Source organism: Leptinotarsa decemlineata, unplaced genomic scaffold (genome assembly GCF_025532065.1).
Source record: "Leptinotarsa decemlineata unplaced genomic scaffold, Ldec_3_MD MMD2_P_RNA_scaffold_2, whole genome shotgun sequence".
NCBI classification, from domain to species: Eukaryota; Metazoa; Arthropoda; class Insecta; order Coleoptera; family Chrysomelidae; genus Leptinotarsa; species Leptinotarsa decemlineata.
In genome coordinates this window covers 17,781,225-17,801,518 of record NW_027412529.1, presented here as the reverse complement: position 1 = coordinate 17,801,518, position 20,294 = coordinate 17,781,225, and the positions used below count along the sequence as shown (strand labels likewise).

The 20,294-nt window shown below is 32.0% G+C and overlaps 2 protein-coding genes across 2 annotated transcripts; one reads left to right on the top strand and one right to left on the bottom strand.

The window, feature by feature from the left end:
• Window positions 1-3,538: 3,538 nt before the first annotated feature.
• On the bottom strand, window positions 3,539-6,017 carry LOC111514302 (coiled-coil domain-containing protein 137). The gene is made up of 4 exons (XM_023170540.2): window positions 5,859-6,017; window positions 5,458-5,806; window positions 5,103-5,399; window positions 3,539-3,822 (listed from the first exon to the last, which is right to left on the bottom strand). The coding sequence occupies exons 1-4, from the start codon at window positions 5,933-5,935 to the stop codon at window positions 3,583-3,585; spliced, it is 963 nt and encodes a 320-aa protein (XP_023026308.2). The 5' UTR covers window positions 5,936-6,017; the 3' UTR covers window positions 3,539-3,582.
• A 3,569-nt stretch (window positions 6,018-9,586) lies between these two features.
• Window positions 9,587-18,258, top strand: peng (Pumilio and CPL domain-containing protein penguin). Its single transcript, XM_023170531.2, has 6 exons — window positions 9,587-10,217; window positions 13,151-13,690; window positions 13,754-13,930; window positions 16,943-17,180; window positions 17,273-17,490; window positions 18,051-18,258. The coding sequence occupies exons 1-6, from the start codon at window positions 9,711-9,713 to the stop codon at window positions 18,216-18,218; spliced, it is 1,848 nt and encodes a 615-aa protein (XP_023026299.2). The 5' UTR covers window positions 9,587-9,710; the 3' UTR covers window positions 18,219-18,258.
• The last annotated feature ends 2,036 nt before the right edge of the window (window positions 18,259-20,294 follow it).

Genomic DNA, 20,294 nt, shown 5'->3' with positions numbered 1-20,294 from the left:
TCAAAATTCTCTATCGATCAGTATACAGGGTGTAACTAAATAAGTGTAAAACGTTTAAAGGAGGTGATTCCTCATTGAAAAAAAGATAGGATCTTTCATATAAAGAAATTTCATTGGAGCATCCCTTGTTAAGATACAGCTCCTTGAAGGGGGTACATAAAATTTGTATAACATTTTTTTTCACAAGCACTGAAAGAGTTACAATATTGAAATTAACCTGACGTTTTGTACTACCAAAAAGTAATTTATTTGGTTATTTATTTATTTGGTTTACCCCATGGTTGTAAGGGGTGGAAAACGCAACCCCTAAAATTCATTTCCAATGTAACTTTTTGTCTTATTATTTGTTTACCATTTAAAAGTGTATTTCCGATAGCCCGTTTCATTCTAAACAAAAAATGTCTCTTGGGTTTTTTGCCCAAAATAAACCAGTTCGCAACAAAAAATTATTTTAGGAACAACTACAGAGACATTATAAATGCGAAAATACGAGACTAATCTATCTAGTAGGTCGCTATTAGCGATAGTGACAATTAAATTGGTATGACGCTGTCAGTTTGTGAATTTTCGAAATTGAATTAAAACTAATTGTGTGTTGTTCTGTTTTTAATTTGTTACTTTAATAATTCACTTGTTATTAAAATGGCATACACAAATGAGGAAATGGCTGATATGCATTACGTTTACGGTTTGTCACAAGGGAATGGGTAAGAAGCTTCTAGAAAATATGCTGAACTGTATCCTCAACGGCAGCATCCTTCACATAGAATATTTGCTCGACTTCATCAACGATTACGAGAATATGGTTCATTCGACAAAAGAACGCAGGATTGTGGTCGCCATCGAGAAGTACGAACACCACAGCTTGAGGAAGCAGTACTTAATTTGATTGAAGAACAACCTACTACCAGTACTAGAAAGATTTCTTTCCAGCTAAATGTTCATCATATGACGGTATTTCGAATTTTAAAGGAACAACTCTTACACCCTTACCATCTGCAACGAATACAGGCACTGTTACCGCGAGACTTTCCGAACCGTCTTGAATTTTGCAATTAGATGGTGGAAATGATTAGAAGAAATTGTGACTTTCTGAAGACGATAGAATTCACATACGAATGTAGTTTTTCTCGGGGCAAGATTATTAATTTTCATAATTACCACATATGGGCTGATGAAAACCCTCACGCTATTGTCGAAACTAACCATCAAGAACAGTTTTCTCTAAACGTGTGGCTCGGAGTTATTGGGGATGATTTAATTGGGCCTCATTTTCTACCTTCTCGATTAAATGGTGAGGCATACATTCAATTTTTAAGAGAAGTGCATCCAGTACTGCTGGAGAAAGTTCCTTTGGGCGTCAGAAGGGATATGTTTTTCATGCATGATTTGGCTCCCGCCCATTTTAGTCAAGTAGCACGTCAGCATTCAACTGAAACATATGCAAATCAGTGGATAGGTTGAGGAGGACCACAGAACTGAACCAATCGATCCCCGGATCTCAATCCTCTCGATTTCTCTATTTAGGGCCATTAACAGCATTTGGTTTATTGTACTCCTGTTCGCGATGTAGAGAACTTAAGAAACCGCATCATCGATGCGTGCAGGGTAATCAGAGAGACTCCAGGAATATTTGAGCGAATACGTGGCTCAATGCGCCGACGTCTAGACGCATGCGTAATGTCTGAAGGTAGGCATATTGAACATTTACTATGATTTCTACATGTTGTATGTTTTGCTATTAATAAATTAGTTTTGTTTTTTAATCGTTTAATGCAGGTACTAACTACAAAATAGCAATAAATCCAGTTCGCATTTATGACAATGTATCTCTATAGTTGTTTGTAAAATAATTTTTTGCTGCGAACTGGTTTATTTTGAGCAAAAAAATCAAGAGATATTTTTTGTTTAGAATGAAACAGGCTATCAGAAATAAATTTTTAAATGGTAAACAAATAATAAGACAAAAAGTTACATTGGAAATAAATTTTAGGGTTGCGTTTTCCACCCCTTACTACCATGGGGTAAACCAAATAAATTACTTTTTGGTAATTCAAAACGTCAGGTTAATTTCAATATTGTAACTTTTTTAGTGCTTGTGAAAATAAATGTTATACAAATTTCATGTACCCCCTTTAACGAGCTGTATCCTAACAAGGGATGCTCCAATGAAGTTTCTTTATATGAAAGATCCTATCTTTTTTCGATGAGGAATCACCTCCTTAAATGTTTTACACTTATTCAGTTACACCCTGTATACTGATAAAGTATAATACTTAATTCAGATATGCAGTTACAAAAACACATGACACTAAGACGGACAAAACTTTTGAAACATCCAATCAAATCGCAGGTGGTTCTCTTTATAAAGCCAAGCATCTTCATTAAATTCTGAATTACAGCGAAAGTGTGTGATTAATAGCTAAGTGTGGAGTTCAAAATCAGAATGTAAGGTCAGAGTATTTATACTATATTCGAAAGTGATTGGATTATGTGTTCGATGAAAGCAAAAAATATAGTATTTGGATGCCTTCAAACATATACCATTTTGCATACATAGCAATGGTCCCAAATGTGATCCTTGCGGAACACCCGATGTAACTGGGATGGTATGAGAATAATAATGATTAGCCGTGACAATTTGCGTTCTTTTCCTAGAGTAGCTCTTGAACCACTGCAATATTAGCAATAGCTAGGCTAGCGAGGTGAATTTATATACCTCGCTAGCCTGTTGATGCACTACAAGTTAACTTTTGATCAGGTTGGAAAAATAATTTGTTCGCAAGGCCTAATTTAACTTTGTTTTATAAGATTACATGAACCTCACGAGCAAAAGAAAGAACAGTTTCAATTGGTTGATTAACGTTTTTGTTCTTCCCAAAACATAGGATTTGCGTCATTGACGTTTTATCGAATTTTCAACAATTCCAGATAATAGTGATTTCACTTGGTTAATATATTCGGATGTAGTTGATTAAAGATCAATAAAGTGTTTGATTTTTATGATGTTCAAGATTTTGGGTACACTTTTGAATTAATTGTAACAGCTTGAAGTTCGGAAGCAACTTAGCCATTACATTATTCCATCCAGTGTAAGATGATATGAAAGCTATCGCAAGCCACTGACCTCTTGCTGATATGTTCATCGCACTTAGAGCACTTATTTACAACCGTCATCCAAGATTGGCAGGATTTGCAGGCAAAAAGAGAAAATTACAGGGTCCACTGAAGGTAGATATGTTTAATGAACATCGTACAACAAAAAAAAATCTATGACGAATTTTAATTACTTCAACTTAGATAATTCAAGAAGCGATTGCTATTTTTATTTACTGGGGTCGAAAACTTAATTGGACGTGGACGTTAAACATAACACTTAGTAATGGTTAACATGTTTTTTAACATGGATCACTCAGGGATAGTCTCTAAAATGTTTCCGGTCAACCTAGTTTCTAATAATTGGCGAATTGTGCACATATACTAGCACTGGTAGTATAATACTCATTGATTTATACAAATAACATATCAATAACTGAAATAATATTTGTTAATTGTATTTATTGTTATTTTACAGAAAATAGATTAACTTTTACCAGAATATTTATTTGCTTTGAGTTCTTTATAAGCACCAATGATTTCTTTTTGTTGTTTTTCCAGTTGTCTCCTCAAAGCATTTGGCAAATCTTTTCTCTTTCCTTTTCTGTCAATAACATTATTTGAAATTTTACGTAAACTTTCCTTTTGTGTAGGAACTGACGTGCTTTTGGTCAATAAATCCTTAGGTTGAAGAATGGAATTGAGGAGCAAATTTTTGTTTCCCGGCTAAAAAATATGTACAGGTGTTATTACATTTCTAAATGCAACAATTAATTTTTCTCATTCAATTACAATCAATGTAACAAATCTAATTTGAAAATCAATACAATAATTATTTGAGAAATAACTTCCTAAAATCAAATATTCTCCAGATACTCAAAAACTGTTACATTTGTTAAATTCTTTCAATTTTACCATGCATGTTGAATCACCCATTAGAAGTTCTCCATTATTGATTGCTTCTGCGGCACATTTGTAAAAATTAATGTATCATGCTGTTATATCATATAATATTTCTGATCATGATGCTATTAAGTCTAAATACAGGTGAACACATTAAAAAAATTGAATTTGGAATACAGTTACCAAATTATAGCAAGTATTTTTTGATGATTTTATTCACGAACAAATGTACTTATTTACACTTCTAAAAAACATGTTTGTATGTGATATGTGTGTGTATTTGTATATTTATACATGTGTATATATTTGTATATTTATACATGTGTGAAAATATGTTTAATTGAGATTTGAAACTTAGGTTTTCAGCTGGATGAGTACTCCTCTTTTTTTATTTCTGTAATGTCATATTATTTTATATATACCTACCCATGTAAAAAGTCAATATTTTGTGAAAATTTTCAGTTACGAAGGAAATTAGGGTCAATTTAGACATTCTAGTCTTCATAAAAGTGTCTTTTTAAAATTCAATTTCTTGTCAACTTGAGATTCTCAAAACTGCTACATTTATACGGCATAATTTTAATTCTAAGAATTAGAACTAATGACATATGTTACCAATCAGAATATAATTGTGATGTGATGTGATTTATGTACAATTTCAAAGATATGACTTCTTATAGACTCGTTTTGAATAATAATGAACACTATAACCATAAAAATCACATTTTATTTCTAACACCATCAACTATCAAAAATCCACTGCTGAATTCAATAAACTCATCAACTGGTATTTCTAGTTGTAGGCCAGTCAACTAGATTAGTTGAAAAAGTACCTTGTAAACATGAGCATTATTGATGCCGTTTTAGTCCTAAAAGTTGAAATTCAAGAATTTCACAAGATCACAATTTAAGAAAAATGGCTACGGCAAAGGTTGAAACGTTTTCATCAATATTTCATTGAAACATACACAAACATTTTTTTGAGATCGAAATCAATACTGAAAATAAGACAGAAACAAGGACTTAGATGTCTGAATCGGTTCTTAAATTTCTAATAGCTTGGAATTGCTGTAAAATGAGAATGATAAGAAATTCACACTTACTCTTGGTGCATTTTGTTGTGTTCCAACTTTCCTTGGGGTAATTAAAGATGGAGGTGCATGAGCCACTTCCCCAAATTTAATTGTATCCTTATATTTTTCTATATCATCTTCATGAAATAAGTTTTTATCCATCTTTTTCAGCTTCAATTTTTTTTGTCGTTTTTGCCATTTAGATAACCTTGGAGAATCCTTTTCATTATTTTTCTTCTTTTTCTTTTTATTGCTATTTTGATCTTTTTTGAGTTTCTTTAAATACAATTCCAATTCATCTTTTGGCCTTTTGACAACTCCTTCAACCTGGAAACTAATGTAATTAATAATTCAGTTGATTCGCCAGCATTCAAACAGTAAGTACTTCACCATCTTCATTTCTCCGGATTTCCACCCCATATTTTTCTTCGTAAGCAGCTTCTCGTGTAACATCCATACATATTCTATTGATGCGTTTCACGAAATCTCTATCAGACTCGCCTTCTGCCTGTTTAAAAGTTGGAATTCGTTTGGCTTGTTTTGCCTTGAGTACTTCAGCTTCATTTTTATTTTTCTTAGGTGATTTGCCATCCTCTGATGGCGATTTTTTTAAATGTTTGGTATGATAAGTTCCACTTTTCACCTTGTTTTTCAAGTCAATGAATCTCTGAAGACTTTTTGATATTTGCTGCTCATCTGGTTTCAAAGGTGGAGCATTGATCTTATCTTTTATACTAAAATATCAGTTTGATGAGAGTTTGCAACATTTTATAAATACATATTTACCTCTCAAATCTAGCGGCTGCTTGTTTTTCTGGATCTCTTATTCCACGATGCTTCCTTCCCGGAATTTTTCTTCCCATGTTTTAGTCTTTTAGTCTGTGAGTTCTGGACACCGACATAAGGTTATGTCGATGGTTCTGGACTGTTTATAGTTATCTCTCTCTCTAATTTTATGACTGTTGCTTCTCATTCGAGCGCATTTGGCCAGACTCCTTTTCCTAGTAAACAAAAATTTCGCCGGGTTTCGCGGGGTGGGGTCTTGCTCGAGGCAATGCTGCCAGACATGAATCTCGACCAGATTGATAATTTTCGTGAAAAAAAAATTAACTCCTACCCTTTCAGTATGGAAAAATTCCATATTTCTCATAAAATTGAAAATAAACCTTGCAGGTCAGTCAAAATTCTTGCAGGTCGAATCTGCCAGGCATGAATCTCTACCAGGTTGATAATTTTTGTAGGTCGGCGAAAATTCTTGCAGGTCGGGTCTCCTAGACATGAATCAAGACCAGGTTAATCATTTTCGACAAAAAAATTTCCATCCCCCACCCTTTTAGTATGAAAAAAATTCACATTTCTCATAAAATTGAGAATAAACCTTACAGGTCGGGTCTGCCAGTTATGGATCCCGACCGGATTATTCATTTTCGATAGAAATATTTCCAACCTCCACTTAATAATTTCACAATTCTCAAAAAATTAAAAATATATTTTGCAGGTCGGCGGAAATTCTTGCAGATCGGGTCTTCCAGACATGAATCACAACCAGATCGATCATTTTCAACAGAAAATTTCCGACCCCCACCCTTTTAGTATGAAAAAAATTTCACATTTTTCAATAAATTCAAAGTAAACCTTGCAGGTCGACAGAAATTCTTGCAGGTCGGGTCTGCCAAACATGAATCTCGACCAGGTTAATCATTCTCGACAAAAAAAAACAACCCCCACCCTTTGAGTATGGAAAAATTCCACATTTCTCATAAAATTGAAAATAAACCTTGCATTTTGGCCGAAATTCTTGCAGATCGAATCTGCCAGACATGAATCTTCACCAGGTTAATAATTTTTGAAGGAAAAATTTTTCAACCCCCCACCTAAAAGTTTCACAATTTAAATTAATTAAAATACATATTGCAGGTCGGCGGAAATTCTTGAGCGTCGGGTCTCCCAGATTTGAATTTTGACCAGGTTTATTATTTTCGACAAAAAAAATTTCAATCACCACCCTTTTAGTAAGAAAAAATTTCATATTTCTCATAAAATTGAAAATATACCTTGCACGTCGGCAAGAATTCTTGCAGGTCAGGTCTGCCAATTATGGATCTCGACCGGATTATTCGTTTTTGACAGAAAAAAATTCCAACCCTCACTTAATAATTTCACAATTCTCAAAAAATTGAAAATATATTTTGCAGATTGGCGGAAATTTTTGCAGGTCGGGTATCTCAGACATGAATGGAATTTTTTTCTGTTGAAAATGAATAATCCAGGTGTAGGAAGTGTCTTTATGAAAATATTCCACTTCTGACACCATGTTATAAGCCTTTTAAAACATCAATAAACGAAAACAAACTTTATTATCTTTTAGTTATTCTAATAGTGTTTGTACCTTCCAGTTGTACCTCTGTTGTTGTTATCTGCCGTCATGACAACTATCCTAGTTTACTACCTACTTATAATACAGGACAATAAACATTCATATAACAGGATGATACTACCTACTGGTAGGAATTCAAAACACTTCATATTTTTAGTCAGAATCAATTAGTTTTCGAGATATAGCCTGTCAAAGTTTACCTTTCTCTTTACATTAATAAACGATTGCAATTCGCATATACTCCAACATACATTCTACATTGTGACACTTAATAATTGCAGCTTATCCTGCCAACTGGAGCCCGTGTGCAATCAATTACTGGAAGTGAATATGGCTATGAAAGCAATACATGATCACGTGAATAAATAAAGTGGCATATACTTCAATCTCATCGCGATAATGCATCTATGGAGTTTGAAAGAGCAGAAAATTTGCGAGAAACTGAACGTTGAATTTAAGCGTCCTCGAGTAGTCGAAAAACAAACTTACAGATCAAATCCCCCACCCATGAGTGTGGAAGATTTATTCCGCACTTCGATTCTATCCTTCTCTAAAAAATTGATTCTTTTCAATACACAAGAAATCATTTTCGCCTCACCCAGAAAATGTAAAAAAGTCAGACAAATCAGAATTTTTATCGATAGCAAAAGATATACAAAACATTTACGGTGGTCTTCTGCATGATTTTATTGCTTAGGATACCACATGGTACGAAGTAATGTAAACAAATGAAACAAATAATGAGATCCTGAATGAATCTGTTGTTGAATATACAAATGTGATTGCTCAATCCACTCCGATTTATCCATCGGTATGTGATATAACCAGGATTTCTTTAACTATTCCAGCAACAACACGTAGCATTAAACGTACATTTAGCACGTTACAACGAGTAAAAACGTGAAATCGCTCAACGATGGGAGACGCGAGGCTAAACGGCCTGTGCATGCAAACTGTTCACGGAAAAAGATTTGAGAAGGATAATGAATTCATTGATAAGGATATGAAAAAATTTGGACAGCAACTCAAGATGCTTTCAGTTATTATTCAAATCATAACTTGATACACAAATAAATTTCTTATCCTTGTGCCATATAAAATTGACTTTGTTGATTTCTCATGAAAATGATGTAGCCTATATCACTCGCACGGTCTTCACGAATCTAACGATACTTCGTTTGTTAAAATCAGTCAAGTCATTCGGGTCGTAGCGCGTACTATTGAACATACAAATATACATACATACATATACATACATATATACTTCCCACTGCCGGCGCCCATGGTTATTAATAATAATATGATTGAAAAAATTAATAATGACAGTAACGCTACTAACAGTAATTATTAGTGATTTCTGGTTTTTAGGCCATAGTCTGGTGGAATTTTTATGTAATGTTTTGCTGGCGTAAATGGATGATGTCATCATTAGAGGTCTGTGTTATAGCTGAGAGTATAATTACTTCAAACGTCTGGAAGAAATATCAACAGCAAAAAGCTGGCATATATTTCACTTTCAGTAGTTTCACCATCATCTCCAGTAGTTTTAGAAAACGATGCTGAAGATATACAAAATAAAATTAGTCTGAACTTTCGAACTGAGTACTGAGTGGAAGTAACTCAGGCATATATTGGTTTATTTTTCTGTTTATATCAAAGAACAGTTATTCGATTCAAATGTAACCTCAGTTTATTATTTTTACAGTCGAAAAGTATACTCCTACTCTTCATTCGTTTATAGATCCTTTTGAAACTCAGAAAGCTCGATAGTCGCTCCACTTCAGTCTCATGACAAATATCCGATCATAGCTTTAATTACCTTCTTGCCCAAAATCGGTTCTATTTATGAAGACCTGTGCCCTTTTACTTTTACTCATTTTATTGACAATAATTGAGACGTAAAATATAAACAGGGGTTCCGTTTCCCCGATGAGGCGGATGGTCGCGTGATGCTGTTCTCATCGCCGAAAGAACGAAATATCATGTCGCCATAAACACGTAGGTACGTGAAAGCAAAAAAATTAGGAAGAATTTGTGAAAAGAGAAACTTTCTGCACTCCCAGTACAAAGTTCCCCTAGTATTTATTATACAACAGAAACGTAACTGGGCATATAGCACCAATAGGGCTAAGGCCAATAAGTCAATCGAGATAGGATGAAATATAAAAATAACATAACCTGAAAATTAATATTGACAATATTTGAATCATTTGTAATAATAACACGTGTTAATAGGTGTACACTTTAATTAATACGCGAATATGAAAAACAATATTGACATGGAAGATTCAGGACCACCCACTAAAAAACTAAGGGTGGAAACAAAATCAACCAACAAAGATTCCTCCCAGAATGGATCTAAGTTTAATAAAAGTGAAAAGACAGGGGGACCGACCCATCTTAAGAAGGCCAAACCTAAAAAGTTGTTACCTAATGGTAAAGGTAAATTCGGTAAGAACAAACCAAATCCGGAAAAAGTTGAAGATTGGACAGAATTCAAGAAAAAGAAGAAAGAATTGAAACTGAAACGTAAGCAATCCAAAGACAGTTTCGATGTAATTGTTAGAGCGAAGAAAATAGGTGAAGAATTGAGAAGGAAAACACTGAAAGGGGGAGAAGAGAAGCGTACCCACTTAATGAATGAACTGCACAATCTATTAAAAGGCAAAGAACTTTATCCAAAATTTGTTTTAGCACACGATACTGCAAGATTAGTTCAGTGGCTATTGAAATATTCAACAGATTTAGTCATCAAGCAAATATCAAAGGTATAGTTATTAACTTATTGCATTGGATAGATATTACTTTCAACAGCTTGCACTAGTTTTTGAAAAGTTGTCCTCAAATTATGAATGTAAAGTCAGAACTTACCGTACTGGTTACCTTCAGAGATTTGATTTCTTGAAAATAGAAATTACATTAATGAAAACTAGTAAAATTATTTTTTTAAGATTTCATGCTGCTGGCATTCATTCTCCTATTTCAAATGGTTTCACAGATAAACAAGTTCTATTTCAGCAAACTAACTTAGTGAGGCAAGACAGAGAATTCATCACTGTTTCAATTCAACAAAAAAATCACAAACTAAAAATATGATATCAATTTTTTAAGGCACATATACGAAAAAATATGAATTTGACATCACAATTCTAGTTTAAATTCAGAACAAGACCAACAGAACCAACGAAAAAGTCCCTTGTTGAAGTGTTATTCAATTTGATAAACATTAACAACGTAGTTTGCTAGAAAATATACATTTTTGAGGAAATTAAATGAGTTTTATGGAAAAAAAATGAAAGTGACAATTGACCAAAGCCCTACGTATTTGATGTAGTTTTTATTGCTGAAAGTGAGTTCTTGAAATATTTGATCATTCGACTTTTGAGTGTTTGTGTTTCTGAAAGTATAATGAAGCATTAGGTTTCAAACTCAAATTTGTGTCAGCCGACGAAAATATGTAAGTCTTATTAAATTTTTTAAAAAAATTAGTGCAAACTGATAAAATGAATATTTAATCAGTATGTTATTTTCCAGTGCATTTTATAATACACTTAAATGACGATACAATATTCATCCATTAAAAAGTATATTATTTATTTATTAAAACAATAAAAATAAAAACAAAAACAACAATAAAAATTAATTGGAGCTTCGGAGCCATATTATTTCTAACAATAATTTCATAAAAATAACACCTTACTGAGATTACAGTAACTGTACTCTCTCTCTCTCTCTCTCTCTCTCTCTATATATATATATATATATATATATATATATATATATATATATATATATAATCGAGAAAGGTTAATGCCCGGTACTGACGATGCCCAATAGGCTGAAACAGCTGTATACCGGTGGCTCTTACGTTGAAATCAATATGGGAATGATCAAAGGGTACTAATCTGTTTATATATATATATATATACAGGCTGATTCACGGTGGATGGCACATTAGACGTTTCTGGTGAACCAGACAACGGATCACTTTGAAAATTTAATGGAGGGCATATTCGGACATTCTCTAGCCAACAAAAATATTTTCGGCAATGCGGTGTTGCCGCTTCTATTAGAAAGCAGTAGCAACTTTGATTTTTCAAATGGAACACTCTGTATATAATATTATTTTTGGAATCTCCAACAATTGCCTGACAACTTTTCTTGATATTTCCCTATACCTATCTGTTGCCGTTTTCGAAATAAAAATTAATTTCAATTTTTTTCTTCGAAAATCATGACTTCTAAAAATGCCGATATCTTTTAGTTAAGAAGTACTATGATATCGAAATTTGGTTTGGAGTTAGGTGATACTTGGACACTTCCCACACATCAGCCTAATCTCCGTTACTTCAATACAGGGTGGTAAAAAAATACAGTTTTTTCGTTTGCTTGAAAAAGTTGCTGAAATTTGATTATTTGAAATGGAACACCCTGTATATTATTGAAAATTCGGAAAGCTGCTGAAATTTGCTTTCTTTCTATGTATATCATACCTATACCTAACTAGTCAAGTTTCGGACTTATGAACATTTATTTGTGAAAATGTCCCTTCAGAATGGTATTTCCATTCGGTATTTGGTAAGCAGGCCATGACTACTATTTGACAGTAGCGTTGTGACATTCTCCTAATAATATCGACATTTTCGTCACTTCAGAAGTTGCAAATACCTTCAAAACGATGGAACAAAACTATTCAAACGAAGTTCTTATGAATTTGTTTATTATTTTTGGACAGTGTGACAAAATTATCAGCAGAACATGTAGAAAGTTCAATGAAATGTATCCGAATCTATCGCCAATGAACCTCAAGAAATTTATACGAATTCAGAACAATTTCAATGCATATATATATATATATATATATATTATATATATATATATATATATATATATATATATATATATATATATATATATATATATATATATATATATATATATATATATATATATATATATATATATATATATATATTATATATATATATATATATATATATATATATATATATATATATTATATATATATATATATATATATATATATATATATTATATATATATATATATATATATATATATATATATATATATATATATATATATATATATATATATATATATATATATATTCATTTGTATTTCCTAACTTTTTTGGAATATGATGAAATTACTCTGAATGGACCATAAACGTACCCTGATATTATAAAGGTCTTATGCCAATATGTTCAGAAACATGATTGTAGTGAATTCTGTTTGATATGCTTTCAAACAAAGACATTACTCTGACAATTACGATATGTTACATGCAATATAGGATTTATAACAAAAATATAATATGAAATAGTGAAAGTAATATGTACATCTTTATAATTGCCATTCTCAACTTCATAATACTAATAAAGAGTCACTTTAAAAGTGGCTCTTTAAATGTGGCTCTAATCATGTGATCATATTTTGCTTCATGGGACAGAATAAGTTTATGAATGCAACGTGAACACCTTTAAATAGTTTTGTTCGACTTATCACTTAATTCTAATCTTAATCATAGATCGTAATTATAAACACAAATGTATATTCATGTAGGGCTTTGAAGATGTTGAAAACACACTCATTTCTGTGTATAGGCACTATATCAATTATTACAATGTTTCCTTCCATGACTGCATAAAATAATTTAGTTATCTTGAACCATTTCTAGGAACTCATTCCAGTTACTGTGGATATGCTTCAGTCTAAATATGGCGTACATTGTGTAAAGAGGTTATTAAAATATGGCAGTTCAGAAACTAGGTCTCAGGTAATAGATGGCATGTTGGGAAATGCCGTGAAATTGGCAAGCCACGCTGTTAGTGCCTCTGTAGTAGAATATGCATTTTCTACATGGGCAAGTCCCACTCAAAAACAGTACCTTATACAAGAATTTTATGGAGATCTTTACAAAAACGCTAAAGATGCCAATGTAAAACATATACGTGATGCATATAAAAATAATGAAAGCTTGAAGTCTGCGACTTTAGGAGCAACTAAAGCAAATTTGATGAGGATTTTGAACAAATCGTTGTTAGACTCTGGATTAGTTCAATCAGTTTTATGTCAATTCCTCAGTGAGTGTTCAGAAGATGATAGGAAGGAAATGATAACACAGTTGGCACCACACATTGTTGTGATTAGTAACAGTAAAGATGGAGTTCGGGCAGCTATGCAGTGTATATGGCATGGGTCGAATAAAGATAAAAAGGTAAGCAAATTTGAACAAAGTCGCCTATAAATATAAATATTTTCAGAGGTGTGAATTTTCCAGGTTATCATAAAAGCACTCAAAGAACACATCATTGAGTTATCGAAACATGAGCATGGACATTGTGCAGTAATAACCCTCTTGGATTGCATGGATGATACAGTTCTACTTCACAAAATCATTTTGGTTGATATATTGAAGAATGCAAAAGATTTGGCTGTAAATGAATGGGGTCGGAAGGTATGTATGAAAAAGTATACTCAAAGGGAATTTTTCACGTCCTACCATTTCTAACTACTATAAATTCCAGGTAGTTATCCAAACTCTTGAAATATTGTGTATAAAATGTAAGAGCGTTAACCAGTTTAATTTTTCCTTTCAAAATACTGTCTGATTGAAGATCTATCAGCTTCATTTGCAAATGAACTGGTGCCTGTGAAACTTTAAAACTGAATGGATTGTTGAAAAGTATTCAAAACGATTGTTGAATTCTGTGATCAGATTTTGCAGAAGTTGAGAATATTGATCCAGTTTTTTTTATTCACTGTTCCAAATAATTTTAAATGAGGGAAATGATCCAACATTTGATTTTTACCTGATTTTCCCACAACCTCAACTTTATTTCAAAGGCAGGAATACATAAATACATTTGAGTGACAATCAGATTTTTACCCTGTAACTTTATATTCAGATCAGTCAAGTGTTTACCAGAAAGGGGTAATCAACCCACCAGTCATTGTGATAATCATAATCGATTGGTTTGCCTTTTTCTAGCATGAAAGCTTGAATAGGGTTATGTATTGCAAAAAATCTTTCTAAAACTACTCCACGACTGAGCCAACGAACTTCGGTAAAATAAAGGACATCAGAAAAGTTTTCATTCAAATCTTGTAAAAACTGCCTGACATATCGGTGATTTAGTTCTTTGCTCCTTATAAAATTTACTATTTAACTTATAGGTTGCATAACACGGTCCATTTTTGGTCCATACATGTTTGGATGCCAATAATTCCTGATGAATTATCCCACAAAATTTCCTGATGTTTTATGTTTTAATTCAGTTACAATGCCCGAATTTTAGTTTTTCAGTTATTTCAACGTTACTGTTGATACCTTGTATAAAAACACCAAGTTGAGCTGTATCAACAGAATCAGTGTTCTCGTCAACAATCAGTGAAAAGTTTGTAAATAACTTAATTTGCTTCTTTAGTTGAAGAACCAAATTTTGGGGTGAATCATTTATTCTTGAAGCAACGGTGTTTCTTGACTGCGAAATATTCAGAATTATCGACTTTTGTCTTTGATAAAATCACCATCAGTGAAAAATTTTGATCTCTTCGCGATTTCTAATGCAATAATAAAACTTGATTCCAAGGCATTTTCCCTCTCTCAGTATTAGTTTTCATAAACATCGAATGTTGACTTTGAAGTTTAGATTTTAAAGATGACAATGTGTCCATTCTTATTTTTTCAGTGAAACATGTGTCTCTTCAAGATACACTCCTTACAAACGGCAACTGTTTGATTGCATATCACATACAGTGGTTTACCTTTCCATTGCATGAAAAAATATGTAATTTCCCATTTAGATTGAAAAACTCTGCATTCACTATCAACTTTCCGTTTTCGTGACATTATGCCAAAATCGTAACAATTACGGAACTCGATACAACAATTATGGATATCGCAGGTGCACAACCCAAACAAATGCACAATCACCAGACTACACAATAATTACTACTTCGCAGTATAACTAGAATCCTTCTCCGACCGTATCGCTTCGATTACTCGACTCAAATACTCACGTAGCGGCGTCGCACTCCTTTTATATCGATAAGGAAGGTTCTAGTCTAGACTCGAAGCGCGTGGAGAATCTATTGTTCTTGACAAAAATAATAGGGAATTTCCGCTTGTTGCTGAGAGATGGCAATACTGTATTGTATATGATTGAGTTGTTTACTATAACTAAATAGGTACCTAACACTCTCTCGCTTGTCTAGGCACGCGCTGCCCTTGAAATAAATGTAGTGTGCGTATTTTAAAACTTCCGTCTAAAAAATACATGATTCTTTTTTCTGTGACACATTGCGATCGGAGGTGGGTGCGGTCTGCGAGACGTATCTTTGACACGACTGCTCTAGAGTCTTGGACGTGTAGAGTATTCTACCGACGCCAAACTGTAGATAAAATATTCAGGAGTTTGATGCATGGTAAGGTAAAAATTTGGCCAACAATAACCGGGGTTATATGTATTTTTTGTACGCCACATCATAAAAAAAATTAAATATTGTCGTTGAGTTCGGGTTGAACCGCATCTCGATTTTTGTGTTCTCAACATATATATATATATATATATATATATATATATATATATATATATATATATATATATATATATATATATATATATATATATATATATATATATATGTATATACGACAATATTTAATTTTTTTTATGATGTGGCGTACAAAAAATACATATAACCCCGGTTATTACCAACCCCTATTTTTTTAGCCATTTTAGTAATTCAATCATTTTCAATCTTGATCATAGATCAGTTATTCCTGCCAGGCGTCTACCGTTGTCACTTCTCTGTCTCTCTCACTTAGCTTTCTCTCACTGCCTACACAATTTCGGCCACTATTATTGTTTATCCAATAGAGTTGTTGAACTCATTGGATTTGCCAGGCACGCCACCGCATAGTTTACAATTGAAGGTTGGATCGCTCCATAATTTGAATCCTCTACGGCTGTGCAATGGTACACGATTACTCATTAAAGAATGAATGAAAAACGTTGTCGCAGCCAGAATTTTAAAAGTAAAGTTCCAATGGAGAAAATATATTAATACCACCATGAATCCCTAAACTTACAGGTGTGCCAATTCATTTTGAACATTTTAACAATACAATATTTTGTTATAAAATGGCTAGGAATGATATCCTGTGAATAATATAAAATCACCTCATAGCGGTTTGAAAATGTTATATTGTTTTCCATATACATATTTGAAGCAACTTTCTTATTGTTTGTAATAATTTTTTTATGTTTAAGCAAGAATATGTAAAGTGAAGAACTCAACCTCTTAGTCTCTTTAATGCATTTGAAGGTTTGCATTGCTTTCTTGAGATTTAATAGGTGGAGTATGTAGCATAATCAAAAACTAATCAATCTGTTTGGACAAGACGGGTTTCACATATGTCTGATTTAGTTGTAATATCTTAACTTTTCATTACAAATTATTTCAGGTGTTACTTTGGTTAGTGGCACCAGGCGATTCAACAATTTTCCATCCACTTTTTGTGAAAGAACTCGATCAAGGAAGAAACATCGCAACCTGCAAGAAACCTATTGAACTTAGGAGAAGCGAAATTTTGGGCTATTCAATAAAAATTTTATTGGATCTTGTAGCAAATGATGTGCAGTTTTGGTTGTCAAATGCTTCGCTAGCAATTGAAATGATTGCCATACTCAAATCAGCTAATGGTAAGTAAAATCTTCAAAAAAGAAGTGTGAGAAAGAAAATGAGAGCAACTTCTTCTGTTCATATGTTTATGTTGAATACTTTTTTTTTTCAGGTCCTGATTTGGAACTCGAAAAAGCTTATAATAGTATAGTTGATGTTATTTCCAATCCTGATTGGAAAATTAAGGAAACCGACAAAGAAACTCTTGGTATAGAACATGCTGGTATGCATATGTTACTGAAAAAATTAGCAAAATATGACAACGATTCAACTGTTACAAAATATGTAACTTTTGGGGAATGTTTAGCGAAAAAATTGAATGATGACATGGTATGTGACCTGATTAATAGCAAGTTTCAAGAAAAAAAATACACAATTAATCTATAGAATAATTCCATAATAGTAGGCACTAAATTCTCAGAAATATTGCATTGAAACGAAAACATTGTTGTCAAAGTTGTGATTCTATATATTTTATCATCATTTTTCATCATCTGTTTAGTATAATTCCTGTACGCTACTGCAAGAGACAGATCAAGGAAAAAATGTCATTTCTGAGAATTTAGTGCCTACTATTTAAGAATTATAGTATATCAAATTTAGTTTCTTCGTAAAATTTGAATATCTAGTTGGCATTTTCAGTTGTTTTATCTCCTAGATTTTTTTTTAATTCACAGTATCATTGAACTCAATGTATACAATGTCAATTCAGCATTTGTAATTTACTTCAAAATTATTATTGTTCCCAAAGAGAGCACTTGTAAAAATTAATCTTCTAATATCACTGAATATTCCAGTTATTGTACTTTACAGAGATTGAAAGCTAAATCAATTGTCACATTCAAAAACTATTTCAATGGAATTCTGTAATTAACCTCTTCTTCTTTCAGTTGAAAGTATGGTTGAAACTAAACAGAGGTTGCTTTTTACTGATAGCAGTTTTTGAAAGTGGATCGGAAGAAACACAAAATGTTATGAAATCAGCGTTGAAGAAGCAACTTAAACTCTTGAAAAAACAGAGTACTCCTGGGGCCAAAATATTATTGAATAAGATTTAATTATTTATTAGTTACTAAAATAAATTTTATTGAAATGAAAGTGTATCTACTTCTCTATATAAGTAATCCAATTGAAATTGATAAACATTGCGAAGTTTACACTACCCAATATATCAGGGATGTAACGAAACTTTTTTTTTTGCAAGCGCGGATCTTGTACATGAAACGAACTTCCACATTCGACCCTGTTTGCTTTTTCAACATAGATTTACCTGAATTTTGTTAATGAAGAAGCTAAACATTGCACGTTCAAATCAAATCAAAATATACTTTATTTTCCGAAGATTTGCATCTTATTGACAAAGTCCAAGAAATGTTAATATAGAAAAAGTACTAAAAAAGTATAAATGAAGATATAAAAATGTTCCTAAAATGTGTAAATGTAAATATAAAAAAAGTTCCAAAAATGTATAGATAAAATACCAGCATGTGTGAAGTGATAGAAAGAATAAATTGCTAATATATTGTTTAAAGGATTCGCTCAAATACTCTTCCAAACTATAATAGGGTCTATCAACAAGTAGGTTCTTCACCGCTGTTAAAAGGTATTACCTTATATATCCTCGCATGAGTTTTTAGGGTAGTCGTTTGTGGTTAACGGAATAACAGATTTTTTTAACAGAAACTTTTATTCACAAAGTTTGTCTTTGAATAAAATAAATCACTGGAATTTTCTTTTTGTATACTTATTTTTTTCAAAATCGCAAACGTTATGACAAAATATGTATATTTCCAAAATAGGCATTTTCCACAAATAATTTTTTTGGTTTTGAGAATGTAATGGAATCAAATAGAAAGTGGAATGTTTCTAGGAGAAATTATTTCTGGAGAAGAAAGGTTTTGGCTTTCTATTTCTCCATCTTTATATGAAAACATGGGAAACTTACAAAGGACGAAAGAAAGCAATTAATTTCAAAATAAACTCTACAAAGATGTGCAGATCATGCATAGAAGTTACTTTCAGATACAAAGTAGAAGAAAAAGCCCTCTGGAAACAACTGATTTGATAGAAATATTGAATTACAGGAGAGAAAAAAAAGTACTTTTGAAAAAACTACTTTTATATGAACATTGAATTATACAATAATCACTTTTCCTATTCAGTTTACACCAAACATTCTTTATGGAATTGAATGAGATATTAATTACAGCAAAGCTATACAATATAATATATGAAAGAGTTACCATATAAAATTGCCTTATCAGTACTAATCTGAATTTCACTAGTTCGGACCTCCATTGTCTACTATATAAAATGATTTGAAATCCCTGAAACAACTAAAAAAGAATTAAAAATGAATAGCTGAAAATAACAATTATATTAAGCAAAATAAACCTGCAATGAAACAATAGTGAAATAAAATACAAGTAAAATAGAACAATTGAACAAAAATAAAGAAATGAAAAAAGAAAATAAAAAGTTGAGAGATTCCAAATCACGTTAGTTCACGACGTTTCGATTGTTAGTATCTACAATCGTCTTCAGGTGATAACAGTTAACACCCGAACTGTTATAATATAAATTCAGTTCAGAATTATCTTAGGTATTCAAAAAAATGTGCCAACATACAGGGTGTTACATTTGAACTAAAGAAGTTGGTAGCATCTTCCGGTATAACCTGAAGTGATGGAAAAACTCCATTATTTTCATTGGATTAAGCATAATAAAAAACCTATATTTGCTAATTTTCAGGGTATGAATCCTTTTATTTCCCAAAATACGGCTAACCGACGGACATCGCGCTGTACTCTGTATAATTAGAAATTAATAATAACATCTCAATTTTTGGATATCAAAATAATTTGTAGAAGGGATGATTCATTGACAACAGATTGGTATATAAAACCTTCCAATTCAGTAAAATATATTAATAATTACTCTTTTCATCTGAACTCAATGAAAATTAATCTGATACTTTGAAAAATAGAAAAAATTACTATTGTTGAATTACATTTATTTTACTACAAATGGTGAAACAGAAAAAATAACCAATAATGTTAATAACTATATAATCATTTCTGAATATTGAAAAATTATTGTCTACCATGATTGAAGTTTTAAGAAAAAATATCAAA

Coding starts and splice junctions, on each gene's coding strand:
- peng (XM_023170531.2), top strand. CDS start 9,711: ATGAAAAACAATATTGACATGGAAGATTCAGGACCACCCACTAAAAAA. Junction 10,218..13,150: donor TCATCAAGCAAATATCAAAG/GTATAGTTATTA, acceptor AACCATTTCTAG/GAACTCATTCCAGTTACTGT. Junction 17,181..17,272: donor CATACTCAAATCAGCTAATG/GTAAGTAAAATC, acceptor TTTTTTTTTCAG/GTCCTGATTTGGAACTCGAA.
- LOC111514302 (XM_023170540.2), bottom strand. CDS start 5,935: ATGGGAAGAAAAATTCCGGGAAGGAAGCATCGTGGAATAAGAGATCCA. Junction 5,807..5,858: donor GCAGCCGCTAGATTTGAGAG/GTAAATATGTAT, acceptor CTGATATTTTAG/TATAAAAGATAAGATCAATG. Junction 3,823..5,102: donor CACAACAAAATGCACCAAGA/GTAAGTGTGAAT, acceptor CATATTTTTTAG/CCGGGAAACAAAAATTTGCT.